An 18,260-nucleotide genomic window follows, 5' to 3' on the forward strand; every position below is an offset into this window, starting at 1 on the left:
TATTTCAATAGTTCTAACGTTTACAAAGACTTTTTTTCAAACCGAGAACAACTCCGGTCTATCGCCATGGGGGAATTTGCTACCGAATCAGTTGTGCCGGGATTGTGAGTGTGTGCCTTACACTCCCAGTGCGTATAAGGTGTTGTGCCCGATATTGCAGTGCTGACATCAATATTTTAAATTGGGAGTGAACCGTAGTGAGACTGGATATTTGAACCGTTGTAGGCCTGTTGCTCTCAGTGACGAGACTTTTAATGTGAGCTCGACTCACATTCACGGCTCGAAGTTGAAAACCAACTTTAGCCGATGACCACTGTGGTGCATGGTTTACAAAGACTGAGGACGTCTGACACAAACGTGTAGTTATGTCGATACTTCTTCGAGTGGTTCTGGGAATGAACACAACCAGCGTTATCTATAGCTAGAGATAACCATCTAGCTATAACGTCGACAGAACACACCTGAAGCCGATTTTCGCAATAGTACTGTAGTACTTCAGAGATTCGGGCTTTTTTCTTGAAATACAACTTTGGTTTTATGGAACTTAATCAATTGAAACAAAAATCAATCCACCAATGTGTGGCTTCCCAAAGGAAACCTTGGAAACAACCCCGTCCCCCTAAAATTTGTGGACTCCATGACCCTGCCCCGTCCTAGCTATAACCCATGTCTGTAAAACTTAAGAGCATCGTGAGGCAGGCCCCCAGGCCGAGTGATGTTCTGCGGCCCCACTACCTGATTGCAAAAGTACCAGAAGTATAAGCAGGGCCGTCTTAAGAGCATCAAGGGGCCCCGGGCTAAATGATTTTTCTGAAGCCCTACGTGGTCAATTCTCGGAAATTCCAACCACATTTCATTTTTATGAGACCCCTTTTCTCTTGAAGCCCCCGGGCCTTGTCCGGGTGGGCCCATGTGGTAAGGCGGCACTTAGTAAAAGGCCTTCCAATTTACATATATGATTTCCGAAAGTACAGTATTTATCATTTCATATCTATCAACCAAATATATATACTAACATTTCATATATACCAGCCCAACATATAACTCAATGTCATATTTTCCTACCTCTATTGCTCACACAATCATTTGAACACCCCCTCCACCTTGTCATTAAAAGTCAGCAAATGCGAACCCCCCACCCCTCACGATTGGCAACGTATTACTTGAAGAGGACCCCTTATATCCCATAGATATAACGATATTTTCAACATTATTTTCGGAATTAAATTCGTTATAACTGATAAGCACCCAAACGCGTTTGTTTCTGTTTTTTCATTCAGCTAGAGAAATTCAAATCTCCGATATTCACATGGGAATTAAGGTCTTTGTAGCTACCACTGACTTTAGTATGTGATGGAAGTAAAAAATTTTTTTTTCTTTAGTTTATTTAAAACCATTTTTATATATTTTTTTAATACCGTTCAAATCGTATGAACTAATTCAGTTCATCGAGACGAAAACTTGTATATCCAATTGATACCTACCACTCATTTTTTAATTACTTTATCATCTCGCAAAGTACATACTATGCAAACTTGAGCAATTGAAACTGCAGCATAGAAAGCATCAACATCAATCTTTTTTCAAATATGAGGAGGCTGACTTCGGTAAAAGAAACTTTGATAAAGAGCGTTTTTTATCAAAGTTGCCCATTACACTATCAAATTTTTTTGTCAAACTTATTTTATAAATTATCTTTGACAAAGAACTTTTATAGTGTAATACCGGCCTAATATGCATGTCTGAAACGCATTTTTTGAGAACCACAGTAACCAAAATAAACATTCCGAAAAAGATTATTGGGGGCCCAGGATCCATTCATCATGTTACTATCATTATGTTCGTTATCATTATAACGAACTGTGTGGCATATCCATGAATTTTTCCATTTATTTATTCAGCGAATTTATTTCTTCGATTTTTAGCGATTATTTTTTGCGAGCATAGTCGACAGTTATGCCTCCCAAAACGGAAATCGATTGGTCGATCTACATCGGAAGCAAGAAAAAAAAAAGGCATTACGAGCTTCAGAAACAGACGAGCAACGAGAATCAAGATTGGAAGCCGATTGAGTACGCACTGCTCAAGCACGTTCGAATGAAACAATTGACCAACGAAGAGCAAGACTGGGAACCAATCGAGAACGCAATGTTCGATCCAGACGGACACTGCACGCTGATTTGAATCTAGCGTTCCATTACGATGCTGATTATGATTACAGTCTTCATCGAAGTGTCGTTATTGGAAAAATGGACAAGTTATGCGAATTTTGCCGTGCATTGAAATTCAAGAATGAAACTCCAGAAATGTGCTGAGCAAGTGGAAAAGTGAAATTGCTAGAATTGCATTTACCATTCGAATTATTATCAACGTTGGTATCAGGTGATAAAAGCCAGTCTAAACATTGAGTCTAAAGTCTAAACATTTCTTGGCAAAAATACGCAAGTACAATTCATGTTTCCAAATGACATCGTTCGGTGCAACAGAAATCATACGTGACAATTACATGCCAACGTTCAAAGTGCAAGGGCAAATTTATCATCGTGCTGGATCACGTGTAGTGATTTATAATGGAATAATCTATTTAATTTACTTTAATTAACAAAAACAAACCACGAAATCACTACAAACGCACGGCACGGACATAACACACGCGAGCAACAACGAGCCAAAACCACAGCAGAAAAAACCAGTGCCATATCCCGACGGCTTTGACTTCTCCCCAACGGGAAAAGAGGAAAAATATTACATGCTGACGGCTTTGACTTCTCTAAAATATTTACAGGATAGTCCCTACAGTAGCCCCCCGCCAGCGCAGCGAGATGATTGCTACACAAAGTGTATCAATTTTGATACTTCAAGTTAAATTTTACTTTGCGCCCAGATCTAGTCACCACCTGAGATTTGACATAGGAATCACTTGATAAGTCCTTGGCAGGAGTACAGTCAGCTGTTGGAGATGAGGTAGTTGTTTGAGATGAGGTAGCGGTTGGCAGATCAGTGTCTTTCACCACATATGCAGTCTTGACACGATCAATATTCACTGTCACCGTACGACCTCGTACAATAATTTTGAAAACTTTATCCCCACGAGAGACAACTTGATGTGGACCAGTGTATGGAGGCTGAAGGCTTCGACGAAGAGCATCAGTCCGCAAGAAGACATGTGAGCATGTCTTTAGGTCTTTGCTGACGAAGATTGTTGTTGATCCATGCGCCTGATTTGAAGTAGGACACAAGTTTTGCACAGTTTGTCGCAACCTGCCAATGAAAGTCGCTGGATCTGGACTGTCACTGAGAGGCGTCAAAAATTCTCCTGGCAGGCGAATTGGAACCCCATATAGCATTTCTGCTGCTGTAGCCTGGATATCTTCTTTCCAAGCAGCACGGCAGCCTAGCAGAATGGAAGGGATAATTTTACTCCAGCTTGTTGTAGCATAAGCCATGATCGCAGATTTTAGTTGCCTGTGAAATCTTTCCACCTGCCCATTAGCAGCTGGGTGATAAGGAGATATGCGATGACGGATAGTACCAAGCCAGGGGATCAGAGCAGAGAAGAGCGATGATTCGAACTGGACACCTTGGTCTGATGTCAACCGAAGAGGAGGGCCAAAACGAGCAACCCAGCTGGCGTAAAAAAACTTCTGCCACTGTGTTGGCGGAACTGTCCACCAGAGGAACAGCTTCTGGCCATTTAGAAAAACGGTCGATCATAGTGAGACAGTACCGGAACCCTTCGGAGGGAGGAAGCGGTCCTACCAGGTCAATATGTACATGCTCAAACCTGGAACTACATGGCTGAAAAATGCCTGGCTTGCTCTTGGTGTGTCTGGAGACTTTTGACCTCTGGCAATTGATGCATTTGCGAGCCCAAGAAGAAATATCACTTCTTAAAGAGGGCCACACATACCGTTGTTGTACCAGCTTGATTGAGGCTTTAACACCAGGATGAGAGAGACCGTGCAGCTTTTCAAATATCGGTCGACGAAAGTTGCGTGGGACGACTGGACGGATATGGCAGGTAGATGTGTCACAAAAAAGATCCAATGGAGGGTCGCCCACTGGGATGGCTTGAAATTTCAAAGAGGATGGAATGACGCCAGATATCAACTGTTGGAGTTCCTCATCTTCTGCTTGCTGTTGTGCCATTTCCTTAAAGTCGAACATTGATAGTGTATTAATCGATGATATGTGCACTCTTGATAGTGCATCAGCCACTACATTGTCTGTGCCCTTGAGATATCTGATGTCAGTAGTAAATTGGCTAATGTAGTCCAAGTGTCTCAGTTGGTGTGGAGAGCACTTGTCCTCTTTTTGTGTAAATGCATAGGAAAGTGGCCGGTGATCACAAAAAAGCACAAAACAGCGACCTTCTACCATATGGCGGAAATATTTGATTGCCATGTACGCTGCCAACAGCTCTCTATCATATGCACTGTATTTTCGCTGGGCTGGAGATGAAGTCTTGGAATAAAATGCCAATGGTTGCCAATCTTTTCCTACCTGTTGCTGAAGCGCAGCTCCCACAGCGGTGTCAGATGCATCAACCACAATAGCTAAGGCAACCGTAGGTGACTGATGGTATAATGTGGTTGCTTCAGCTAGGTCATCCTTACACCTTTGGAATGCTTTGGTGGACTCGTCTGACCACTCGATAGGCCTTTTAGCATTCTTTGTGGCACCCTTTAGGTAATTATTCAGCACTGCTTGAGATTGTGCAGCATGAGGAATGAAACGCCAATAGAAATTATTGATGGCCAGAAATCGACGCAGTTCCTTCAAGGTATCTGGTTTAGGAAAGTTTACGATTGCTGAGACTTTGTCAGGAAGAGGTAAAATGCCTTTTGCATCTACAGTGTGACCCAGGAATTTCACAGAGGTTTGACCAAGAACGCACTTGGAAGCGTTGACGAGAATACCAAATTCTTGAAACCTCTGGAAAACTTGTTTCAGATGGTCAACATGCTGACTTTCACTTTCTGAGGCCACTAAGACATCATCAAAATATGGTATACAAAAGTTCAATCCCCTGAGAACATAATGTATAAACCGTTGAAAGGTTGCAGCCGCGTTTGATAGACCGAAAGGCATGTGTAGAAACTCAAAAAGTCCAAATGGTGTTGTCACAGCAGTCTTTGGGATATTCTGCTCTTTTACTGGAATTTGGTGGAATGCCTTGGCTAAGTCAAGCGTGGAGAATATCTGTTTGCCTTCCAACATTTGTACACAGTCTTGAATGTGTGGGACTGGATACCTGTCCGGCACCGTTACACTATTGAGCTTTCGATAATCGCCACATGGGCGCCAGTCACCATTGCTCTTCTTCACCATGTGAAGTGGTGAGGCCCAACTGCTTTTGATGGTCTGCATATTCCAAGCGCCACGAGATATTCAAATTCTTGTTTAGCAGCCTTCAGCTTGTCTGCAGGTAATCGCCTTGGCTTCGCATAGACCGGTGGCCCCTTCGTCTCGATGAAGTGTTGCACATCGTGTTGAACTTGTCGAGGACCCACGGAAGCTTCTGTTAGTGTTGGGAATTCTGCTAGCAGGCGGTGAAAGATCGAGTGATCCATGGACTTCACTTGAATTTGTGGTGCAGTTGAGATTTGACCTTTTGATCGAAGTTGTGTTAAAGGATCAACCAGACATCCTTGTCGAACATCAACTAACAGGCAAAAGTGACGTAGGAAATCTGCCCCAATGATGGGTTGTGAAATTGCTGCAACAATAAATGGCCAGTGAAATGTCCTTCGTAGTCCTAGGCTCAACTTAAGCAGGCGTTGGCCATAGGTGCTTATGGCAGTTCCATTTTCTGCAAAAAGCTGCAATTTTCCAGGCTGACGACTTGATTCTGCAGTTGTGGCAGGAATTACAGAGACATCCGCGCCTGTATCAATGAGGAACTTCATGGAGAATGCTTGGTCGGACAGATATAGACGAAAGCACTCGAGTTTCCCGTCACTGAGTATCGAGTGACGGCCCAGCTAGTTTCCCTGCAGGTTGAAACTACAAGGCTGAACACATTTGGTTGCTTTTTCTTTGAAACGCCAATGGTACAGTGCTGGTAGTTTCTGTCGCGACTTCTGGAACGCTGATGAGATCCGCTGCGATTTCTTGATTGGGATCGAGCACGCGTTTCGAGACGCTCCAAACGGGAAGAAACATCCATTAGAATGGTCTGCATTTGTGAAGCTTCAGTTGACACGGTATGAACTGCAGTGAAGCTTTCCGCGGCGGCAAGTATGGCATCGGCCATTTCTGCCAATTTATCCAGGCTATCATTGGATATTGCTAATATTTGCTGAACATTTGTAGGCAGCCGCTGGAGGAAAAGAGACTTCAAAATATCATCACTCACCCGTTGCCCAGCTTTACTTCGCATTTCCAGGAGAAGGCGTGATGGTTTCCGATCACCCAGTTGCAATACAGAAATTAGGTCGCGCAACCGCTGTTCCTCCGAGTCCGCATACTGCGTGCACAAACGGTGTTTTAGCGTAGCGTAAGATGTTGCGGTGGGCGGGCTGGTGATAATGTCCCCGACAACAGACAGCTCCTCGGGTTGCAAGGCAGATACGATGTGATGTGATGATACTTTGTCACCTCGGCTGTCACTCCTGCCAAGAGAAACTGACTTTCCATCTGCCTAAACCAAATCTCCGGATTTGCTCGCCAAAACGGTGGAGCTTTTACGGAAACATGGGCGATCTCTGCCGAACCAGTTGCGTTTTCATCTGCCATTTTATTCTGCTTAAATCCTTTGGTTGCCTGTCCTCTTCACAATATAGGTCACCAGTTGTAGTGATTGACAATGGAATAATCTATTTAATTTACTTACAAACCAAGAAATCACTACAAACGCACGGCACGGACATAACACACGCGAGCAACAACGTGTCAAAACCACAACAGAAAAAACCAGCGTCATATCCCGACAGCTTTGACTTCTCCCCAACACAACGAGGAAAAATATTACATCCGCACGGTTTTGACTTCTCTAAAATATTTACAGGATAGTCCCTACACACTTCTACCACTGCCGGATTCAGATCACGAATTTTTCCAAATTTATTTCATGAGAATCACTGATGAACAAGTTGATCAACGTTGTCGATTCATTACCAGCACTAATCGAGAAATTGTTGCAGCATTTCAAAATTTATGTCATATATCAAAATTTATTCGATCAACACAACGAATTCGTTCGACTGTTCAGGACGGCCCTCGAGCGAATGCCAGCTGATGATTATGTTGTTGTCATTAGAGCTGACAAAACACCAGCCGGCCAACACGAAAGACAATACAATGCACCAACAATTAATAAAGTGGCGATCGTCATAGTTGGCGAAGAATTTAACTCGCGGGATATAGTTCTTCATCGCAGAGATGGTAATGTTCAGCGAGTCTCCGAAACTCATCGCTCATACGATGCATTGCAACATCCAATTTTATTCTGGCAAGGAGAAGATGGATATCATTTCAACATCAAAATGAGAAATCCACAAACACATGAGGAGACCAATAAGAAAGTCAGTGCCATGAATTACTATTCATATCGATTTATGATTCGTGAGAACCCAGACAATCACATTTTGGAATGTCGGAAATTGTTCCATCAATACATTGTCGATATGTATGCAAAAATCGAGACCGAACGACTTCTCTTCATTCGATTGAATCAAACCAAACTGCGCTCAGAAGAATATATTCATTTACGCGATGCAATTGCTACTGATGGTAATCCCAATGAACTGGGAAAAATGACGATACTGCCAGCTACATTCACAGGAAGCCCACGGCACATACATGAATACGCACAAGATGCAATGACTTATGTTCGCGCATACGGCCGTCCAGATTTTTTCATAACATTCACGTGCAATCCTACGTGGGATGAAATAAAAGAACTTCTGTTGCCTGGACAATCGTCATCGGATCGCCATGACATCATCGCACGTGTGTTCAAACAAAATCTGAAAGTTATGATGGATTTCATTGTCATACATCATGTTTTTGGGGAGACACGCTGTTGGATGTATTCCATTGAATGGCAGAAAAGAGGATTACCGCATGCACACATTTGGATTTGGTTGATCGACAAAATTACAACAGAAAAAATTGATGAAGTCATCTCAGCAGAAATACCAAATGTCGACAATGGTCCAGGCTTATTTGAAGTCTTTACCAAAAACATGATTCATGGTCCATGTGGCGCGATCAACAACAATTCTCCGTGCATGAAGGATAGAAAATGCACGAAACGCTATCCAAGAGACTTACACGCCGAAACTATCACTGGAAATGATGGGCATCCACAATATCGTCGACGATCAACTGAAGATGGTGGTAAATTCATCACTCTAAAAGTGCGCAACAATGACATTGAAGTCGATAATCGTTGGGTTGTGCCGTATTCACCATTACTCTCAAAGACGTTCACAAGCACAATGTCGAGTATTGCAATTCAGTGAAATCGATCAAATACATTTGCAAATATATCAACAAAGGAAGCGATATGGCAGTTTTTCGAGTGGAAAATGCATCTGCACCAATCGATGAAATCGAACGATATCAATTGGGACGCTACATTAGTAGCAATGAAGCTGTTTGGTGTATTTTCTCATTTCCAATTCATGAACGTCATCCAACAGTTGTTCATTTGGCAGTGCATCTTGAAAATGGACAGCGCGTGTATTTTACAACGGAAAATGTACATTTTCGCCACCGCAAACAACGTTAACTGCGTTCTTCTCATTGTGCATGGAAGATTTGTTCGCAAGAACGCTACTTTACTCAGAAGTGCCAAAATGCTACACATGAAATGCATCAGCGAGAAAGTTTTAACGTCGTAAACAGGGCAAACCAGTTGAAGTACATCCGAATTTATATTCGTCCGACGCGTTAGGCCGTCTGTATGCAGTTCATTAAACAATCAATAATGTTTTTACTTGCGGTTACTGTTAGTTAACGTACGTGGACCGAAATCCTTCCAAGAACTGAGAACAGTAAATGGTTAAGTATGTGTGACCTATCGAGAAGCTTGCCAAGAATTAAATCTCCTTGAAAACGATGCCCATTGGGACACAGCACTCGCTGATGCATCGAATATTGCTCAATCACAGCAAATACGCACGTTATTTGCGATAATATTGACAACATGTTTCCCATCCAATCCGAAAGATCTTTGGGAAAAATACAAAGATTATATGAGTGAAGACATCCTACGTCGTTTGCGAGCAACGAATCCGAACATGCAATTCACACCAAACGTGTATAATGAGGCGTTGGTTTCGATCGAGGATATATGTTTGGCAATCGCTAACAAAGGATTGGTGCATTTGGGAATGTGTGCACCAAATCCATCTGCAAATGAAGCTTATGATCGTGATTTGTACATTTATTGAAAAGAATCTTCCGAAATTGTGTCATATACAATGCGTTGTTCTGGAACCAATCATGCAAGCAATTACCAATCAAAGCGGCGGATTGTACTTCATAGATGCGCCCGGAGGTACAGGCAAAACTTTTCTCATTTCAATCATTTTGGCAACCATACGATCAATCGGCCGATTCTTGAATTCGGCCGATTTGCCAGGTATGCCACCGCACATTTTAACATTGAAAATTGGCGTGCCTATCATTCTTCTCCGAAACATCAATCCACCATGACTTTGCAACGGTAAAAGACATTCAGTGGAAAAGATGAACAATGCCATCGAAGCTAAAATTTTGAATGGGAAATTCAAGGGGAGAAGATGTATTGTTGCCACGTATTCCAATGATCCCAACAAATATGCCATTTGAATTGAAACGTTTACAGTTTCCGGTGCGACTCGCTTTTGCAATGACCATCAACAAAGCACAAGGACAATCGCTGCAAGTGTGTGGGCTAGATTTGGAGGATCCGTGCTTCTCACATGGACTACTGTATGTGGCCAGCTCACGCGTCGGAAAACCTTTTGATTTATTCGTGTACGCACCAGACGGAAAAACAAAAAATATCGTGTATTCACAAGCACTCTAATAAATAAATAGAATTAAAACATCACTTTGAAATGTTTCCATATGAAAATGAATAAGTTTCAATAAAAATGACACAATGTAAATTGAATGTTATCATAACGAGAGTATCCTCGAATTTCCTTTCTTCTGAGATCGCAGCAACGCGCGACGGGTAAGCTAGTATACTAAATATAATAGTAATAACTAAAACAACATAAGGCATCCAGACACTTTTAAATAAACAACAGCCCTTCCCGTTTGAAAAATAAAATCGATCAGTGTTTAAATAAAACCCGGACCCTGGTTTAAATAATAAATCGATGAAGGTATAAATAAAATACGGGCACTGTTTAAATAAAGGAAAATAATAAAGGCACAACCTGAGAGACGATAGAAAAATCTGATGTTTGTTTCCGTTGTTTTTTATGCTGGCGATTTCTTTCGGCGCGATATATCCAATAATTAATCCGATCTACGCACTACATTGTGGAAATCAAGCTCTCAATCAGGAAAAAAGATCTCATCTACCAACGGTTTTCAAAATGCCGCGGCTATGGGGTGACGTCATTTGGAAGAAAAGAGAGGAAGAGAGAATCACAATTACGACAAAATGGCAGTTGGAAGATTCAAAAAACGCGCTATAGGAACAAAGGCAAACAACAATCAGCGCCATCTGACTATTTTTTTTTATCAGAACATTCTAGAACAACGACAACCCAGCAGCCAACGGCAACGCAGAACAACACAGAGCGCGCTGGTGATAGCCATTACGTCACACTGCGGCCACTGTAAATATTGTAAATATAAATATATTGTAATTAAAGGTGGTGGTATATCTTAGCCATAAAAAATAAATAATGTTTGTGTTGTAAATATTGTGACTGACAGATGGCAGCACGGGCTCCATCTCTAGGAGGAATATTTGTATTTACAGGATAGCCAGTGGATAGTGGATGTCTGGATAGCCATGGCGCTCGTTTATGTTGTATAACCGTCCATGTTTTTGTGTTCATTAAATGTAGTAATTAGCAGTTTCAAGTGATTATTCAACATTGGCGACGAGTCGGAATGTTTTTTTTTTTATGCTTTCGATTCGGCGCTGGAGTCATGGTCTCAATATACAGAACGTTTACAGCAATTTTTCATAGCGAACAATGTCAAAAACGTGTGTGGGTCATAATCCCGACAGACGAAATCTCGACAAGTCAAAATCCCGACACGGTCAGAATCCCGACAGGGTCGAATTTAAAAATTCAATTTCGCCGTATAAGCCGCACTCCGCGATTTCTGTCGGGATTTGAATTTCTCGTGGCGGGGGGGGGGGGGGGGGGGCGTTGGGGCGCCGATGAGAATGATAAATTGCGATCAAATAAATTTTCAAATTTTAATTTTGCCGTATAAGCCGACTTCGCGATTTCTGTCGGGATTTCCGTTTGTCGCCGCAAGTGGTTTGTGGCGCATACCAAGATCAATGGAGATCAATAATTTGGAAATTCATTTAATTGGTTTATTAAATTATTAAAACTGATTATTAATCAGTTTTATTTTATACTGTTGAGACTCCCAAAAAAATTTCGTAAAATTCTACCTCTAAGTTGGTCTTAAGGAAGAATTTGCAGATTACCAAATCCACGCTAGGGAAGACGCGTGTAATAGTTAGTTCCTTATTCATGGATATTTCCCACTTTTCATCATCCCCCCCCCCCGATTCATTTTGTACTTCACTATAAACAGAACCCTTTGAACCCGTGCACACGGCAGTGTTATTCTTGAGGGCCCAGCTTCCATGGCCCACAGTGGGAACTGGGGGAATTTAGCCCAGAGAGGAGAATAACGGTTTATATGTTACTGCCAAAGCCCGAAATTGCCCACTTCGCAAAGTGACTAGCCCAGTTGACCCTTCCAATGTCCGAAATACGGGCTTTGGCCAGCCTTTTGTGTGTGTATACTTATATATCCCTATATCGATGCCTATGGTTCGAGGTTATCGCCGAATTGAAGTATTTTTTGTGACAATTATGGCAATTTATAATTAGCTATAGCTAATCGTAATAATTATGGTTAGCTGTAGCAACTCTAACAGTCAAAAGAATCTGAATATAGATATCTTAGTGATCCATATATAGGGATCGACATGTAGGGCCTGGGGAAAGCCATAATTCGGACATTGGCCGGGTCCACTGGGCTGGCCAGTTCACGAAGTGGCCAACTTCAAGGTTTGACAGTAACATATATAAATATATATATATGTATATGCAGTCATCGCTCGATATAACGACCCCCTCGTCTCTTCAAAATGAACGTTATAGTGGGAGGGTCGTTGTACCGAATGTAAAATATATATGATTGTCGTTCTGTGAAAACATTTGGGTCTTATCCCACTGGTCGTTGTAATGGAATGATCGCTGTAACATGAGGTAGTTATAATGAGCGTCGACTGTATATATATATATATATACTAGCTATAATACCCGGCGTTGCCCGGGTTTTCTTCAATGAGGCTTTATGAACCACGTGATATCTCCCTCTTTCTTTGAGGGACATGCAAACCGTGTCTAAAGATAACCAATATGGCGACGTCCTGCGCGACTCATGAAATAAACAAATCTAAATTTAAAGAAACATAGAAATGAATAGTCCCCTCCCCCCTTTTTTTGATGGGTGCTAGGTATTTCGATTCCTTCCCCCTGAACTTCAAGCAGGCGCGGATCCAGGGTGATGTGTTGGGGGGGGGGCGATTTTTCACAATGAAGATGTCGATCGGTGAGACCCAAACTAGTGTCCGCAGGTGCCAAACGTACTTAAAATAAAAAAACTAATAAAAATTAATTAAGAATTAAAATTATTTAAAACTTTCAATTAATTTTCATTTAAAAAATTAATTAACATTAACATTAAAATTAATTACGATTACATTTTAATTGAAAATAAAAATTAATTAAAAATTGAAGGCAGTTAAAAATTAAATCTAAATTAAAATTTATATTTATAAAAATTATATTTTTTCAATATGCAGCATACTTATTTAAAAACTTGCTTGCAGCAACTGGTGTTACAATTAATGAATAAGCTGTTTTTGATAATAAATTTGAACGTTTGTGCCGGCTACCCTCGCAAAAAATATACCGTACGAAAAAAAAGTTTGAGGTGCAGACTGAATAATGTGTGTTATATTTATAAACATTGTAAGGAACTCTGATGCACATTACCAGTTAAAAATGTTTTTTTATTAACAGTATCATGAGCAATTGTACAAATAAATAAAAACTTTGCAGATGAAAAGAGAGCAGAATATCAAAAGCGTATGAAGAATTGGTATTTTAAAATGTTCCTAGAATACTATTTCTTCCTCCTTCGCTTGATAAAAATTAAGGCTCACAGTTAACCGGACAAAACAATGCGCACAAATAAAAATTCATCCGAATGTATTCGATAAATGCTTTTTTCCAGCTTTTCAAGTCAAAGTAGAGAGATACTTTCCGTTTAAATTTAATTTTTTTGATCACTGTGAAAGTATTAAACGTTTCTCTTTGTGACGTTATGATAACAATTAGGCAAATTAATATGAATAAAATAAGGATCTCGGTCAACCAGAGGAAATGAATTCTAAGCTAACTCGGATACAAGAAACCTCGTTTAAGAGAGACGATCCTTGAACATTTGAAGGAAAAAAAAATTATCTTAAGTCCTGACCATGGCCTCCACATCCTAGAGCGGGCCCCTAGGCTAAAGCCTCTAGTGGGCCCCCAGGACAGACTTTTCACGGGCCCCTTTATAGTTAATTTATAGCTTAAAAAAACAAAAAAAATGATGAGAATCGTCCCCGGCCCTGTCAGCTCCACCCTTGGGAGTATGAACTTTACGCACAACAACAAAGTAGTTATCAAATAAATAGGTAGGCTACTACGCGCACACCGACAGCCCCCTTACCCGTAACGAGTCGCACTGAGCTTGCGAAAAATTCTTGTGACCGCTCAAACTTTAAATGACTTCATGGCTTCAGATAAAAAGCTGAACCTATGCGGCGCAGCTTTTGTCCTCTCATATGTAGGGTCCGTGATAAGGCAGTTTCGGTTTCAGTACAGCACAGGGTAGATGTTTTCCCTGTTCAGATTTTGAATGCCGGTGATGGGATCGGCCAAATGAGCTTTGTTTACATCAGTGATTCCAGGTGAGCCCTCTGTGGTCTGTCTCGTTCGATAGAGAATTCTATCTATTTGCCGGCAGATCCATGTGGGGCCCTCAACTGGCTCTGCTTGTCTCGTACTAATTCATATCAGCTCAGTACTCCCCACTCGGCACTGGACCCGACCAAAGGGACTTTGTTTCCATCCATGGGGTCCCTAAGGTGGTCCCTCTTGTTTCGCTCAATACCTTGTTTAGTATTTACTCATGATCTGCTTGGCGTATGCACTGAAAAGGTTCGGAACCGCTGCTGGAAACTCAAGCATCCAAAGCCGAGCTACACTCACTCCAGCAACTTTTCGTGTTCACGTATACGCTTCGAGGACTTGGCGATTGATGTAAAGAACATTAAGCAGTCTTCTTTCAGTTACGTTCTAAACAGTTAATTTTTCTTTCTGTGAACAATTTTATAGCACACCAAACTTGTATCCTTTCTTAAAATGAAAATAAGTACTACACACAATAAAACACCCATTTATGACATGTCTGTATTTACAAATAATACCTTTAACTTCCTCATTTATCACTTATAATTTTCAAACGAGACGATAAAATTTAAAAAATTACAAATTTCCAGCTTTGTACACCCGATTTATGAAAATATTTTGCGTCTGAAACCCATTTTTGTCTTCAAATAAAGTTTCCCATCCTACTACGTATAGAGTCAGACTTTCAATAATCCCTCCAGTAATCCGGTGTTTTTAGGCCGGTTTTCTCCGAGCATAGAAGAGGAAAACATAGTGCGCACATGTTTATGAGCAGAAGTTTGTTATTTAAATGGACTTTTTCAATCAATCTGCAGTAATTCGGCGATTTCGTTAACCCAGTACACCCTGGTGTGATATGTGCCAGATTAGCGAGAGTCTACTGTACTAATAATTCATATCTCTATTAGTTCTAGAAAAATTGAATTCCATCAGCCTTTTTTTTTTTTGCTGGTAATTTTTCAGTTTTTCCCCTCAATTTTTTTTTTTTTTTTGCAACACTGATTTTAACCATCCTCATGCCCCGTTACTGAAGACAATGTCCTATTTACAGAACTAAATGGGCTATAGCCCAGGGCGGCAAGTTCAGAAGGTCGGCAAATTTGAGGATTGAGTGGCCAAGAAAATTAGCAAAATGGGAGAAGAGCGGTGAAATTTTTATAACCGTCAAATAAACCCACCTCTTCCCAGACAGCAAGTGACCGTGTCAGTGAGTGACCTAGAGAGTTTGCAAGCACGTGAATGAGCAAAAGCGTGACTTAGAGCGGGAGTAATGAATGATCAAATGAGTGACATAAAGAGTGAGGGACCAGTTCAGTGAGTGCCCTAGAGTCAGCCGTCAGAAGCGTATACTGGGCCCTCGGAAAAAGTAATTTTTCTGAGCCCCCTAGTTGGCGAGACACGTTTACTTTTAAAATTTTAAACCAGAGGGCCCTCTGCATTTGAGGCCCCCGCCCGCGGGGAATGCGTTAAGACGGTATTGTCTAGAGCGCGTGTAAGTAACGAAACAATTACCAAAACCAGCGTCAAACACGTGTGTGACCAAACAGGGTGCAAACATGTAAATGACTAAAAGGTCCGTCCCATGAGAGTTTGCTAGGGGACGCTGGGTAAGATAATTAAAGTTAATAAAAGTCTTTGTCGGACATAAACCGCAAAAATAACAGCGGGCGTGAAGTAAACCGTACTTGTTCGGTCATTCACAAAGGAAGACGCTCGTTCCTCTGTCTTTGTATTGAAAGCCTTAAAAATTATTGCTTCCCCGAGGCCCGAGACGACCGCGGATCCTGACAAAGACTTTTATTATCTTTAACTTTAATTATCTTATCCAGCGTCACCTAGCAAACTCTCGTAGGACGGACCTTTAAAAGAGTGACTTTAATACACGAGTGGGGGAAGGGCTATAACATGGGATGGAAAATTCGTGGATAGAGTAGTCGAGAAAATTAGAGTAGAGTGGTAGGGCGGTGAAATTTGAATAGCCTTCAAATCGGCAAAACCGTAAATGCGCTTCTGACTGAACATCAAAATTACTCTCAATCTCCTAACCTGAATCTCTGGTTCGGTTTCAAATAAACAACTCATAAAGGATGAAAACTTTAATTCGGAACCACCTTAACAGGAGTTTCAGAGAACTACTAATCAGGAAATATAAAATCTTGGAAACACAAATACACGAAATACTAAATGGTAAATCTTGCTTATTCGAATAGGACGTCAAGATAAAATATGAAAATGTTTTTAAATATGAAAATATAGCATTGAAAAGTTATTGAAACAAGTATAGACTGTTTTCGATAACAAGAAATAATTGACGCATATTTCAATAAAATATGTGGGTACTAATTTGTCTGCATAATTAAGAAAAATTTAAGAGTAAAAAAACTTATTAATGAAATTCTAATATTGCGTGATTTAAAATAATAAATTTCTTATTCAATTTTGTGCAGACTATATGGTTGTCAAAAACCTATTCAAAAACAGTTTTTCGCCACAGATACGTTAAATAGCAAAAGCTTACTTTCATGCAAATTGAAATGATTTTCATTATTATTTAATTATGATTATCAAGTGCACAATATTAATTTTCAGATTTTTTGTCTGAAAAGATGGTGGTTAAATTTAATTCCCGCAGAACATCCGACTCCACACAATCAATTTTATATAGTGGATTCCACTTATAACGTTCCTCAAGGCCGAAACATGGGAAGAGGAGGTAGGTTTGGTGCCCCGGGCGCTGGACCGGAGGGGGGGGGGGCGTGAATTTCAACATTTTACCTGCCCTTTAACATTACAAGGGACACCAAGATGCTGACCAAGCATCTGGTTGAGGCACTGCTCTTAGAACCTTTTCCCGCTTAGTGCGATTCATTTTCGTGGTTCCATCTTCAACTAATGCTCAGACCATAGAGACGCTTTAAACGGGAAATATTAATATTTCCCGTTTAAAGCGTTTTTTCGCTTAAAACGATTTTATGGCGGTTTTTGGAAAAGCATTATACGCGCGATCCACTTATAATGTTTAATCCAGGTACTTATTTCAAATTACAAAGGCTTTATTTATTAGATGGGGCAGAGGCCTATATTTTCATAGATATTATAGAGAAGCTATGTGTGTTCAAATGCTCACCTTCTGGCGCAGGTCTTTTGAGCTACGTTTTCGAGGGGGGGGGGGGGCTTTGCTGAGATTTTTCATACTTTTAGGCCCCACTATAGTGAATTTGTAGAGTGAAAATCAAAAAATGATAAGAATCGTCCTGAGCCCTGTTAGCCTCACCCTGTGGGGGAACCCCCCGTTAATGTCATTATCAGTGAATCCGTAAGCGAATGCAGCTTCATTCTCTGGGAAAAAACCAGATGTGCTACAAAAAGTAATAGAATTAATTTTCTTAATATCCATTTATTTTAAAATTTAAAAATTTTTGCTTACTGAAAACAGTTTTTTTCGAAGACATGGTCATTTTTTGATCCACGTCAAGCTTGCGGGTTTCAGGACTGAATTTAAAAAAAAAGAGATAACAAAGGCTAGAAAACGATGATTCATCTTATTGGATGGCTTGTGCTTTACTGCGCGTTACCAAGAAAACTGAAGGGTGTACATTTTTTTGCCTCTCTACACGAGCCCTTAGGCGCTAGGGGGAAAGCGAAAAGGCAGCGTGACAGCCGAATCGTATGGAATCCCTGTAGAACCTTGGTGGGAATACAATTGACCCTCCTCCGGCTATGACTTCTTTATTTTTTCGACCTTACCAGCAGAAGAAATCTCAAGGTGAAACTTGGAAAACAAATTTTAGGGAAAGGAACTTTGAGAAAAAAAGGAAATTAATTAAAAAAATTAAGGATTAATAAAGAAAAAAAGTGAGGTAACTGGAGTTATGTTTGCTTGAAGGCTCTTGGGAGGGGCGATCGCCCCTTCACCTATTGTTTAAAGGCTCTTGGGGGGGGCGATCGCCCCCATCGCCCCCCCCCCCCCTGGATCCGCCACTGACTTCCAGTTATCTATTTCTACCTGTTTCAGCTTCCAAAAATGCTTAATTAAAGCTGTGGAATTTTTTCGATGCATTTTACGGGGCCCATAACTAATTTTAAAAA

At 40.8% G+C, this 18,260-nt stretch overlaps 3 protein-coding genes across 3 annotated transcripts; 1 reads left to right on the forward strand and 2 right to left on the reverse strand.

Annotated features, from left to right (window-relative positions):
- Positions 1-2,843: 2,843 nt before the first annotated feature.
- LOC149083303 (uncharacterized) lies at positions 2,844-5,220 on the reverse strand. Its single transcript, XM_089236816.1, has 2 exons — positions 3,922-5,220; positions 2,844-3,686 (listed from the first exon to the last, which is right to left on the reverse strand). Exons 1-2 carry the CDS (start codon positions 5,218-5,220, stop codon positions 2,844-2,846), a joined length of 2,142 nt encoding a protein of 713 aa, XP_089092942.1.
- Positions 5,221-5,324: 104 nt separating this feature from the next.
- Positions 5,325-5,909, reverse strand: LOC149083304 (uncharacterized). The gene has a single exon (XM_089236817.1). The coding sequence runs from the start codon at positions 5,907-5,909 to the stop codon at positions 5,325-5,327; it is 585 nt and encodes a 194-aa protein (XP_089092943.1).
- A 1,176-nt stretch (positions 5,910-7,085) lies between these two features.
- Positions 7,086-8,468, forward strand: LOC149083305 (uncharacterized). Its single transcript, XM_089236818.1, has one exon. The coding sequence runs from the start codon at positions 7,086-7,088 to the stop codon at positions 8,466-8,468; it is 1,383 nt and encodes a 460-aa protein (XP_089092944.1).
- The last annotated feature ends 9,792 nt before the right edge of the window (positions 8,469-18,260 follow it).

Source organism: Pholcus phalangioides, unplaced genomic scaffold (genome assembly GCF_987345545.1).
Source record: "Pholcus phalangioides strain wild (caught in Gottingen) unplaced genomic scaffold, Ppha-v1.0 ptg000009l_1, whole genome shotgun sequence".
Classification (NCBI taxonomy): domain Eukaryota; kingdom Metazoa; phylum Arthropoda; class Arachnida; order Araneae; family Pholcidae; genus Pholcus; species Pholcus phalangioides.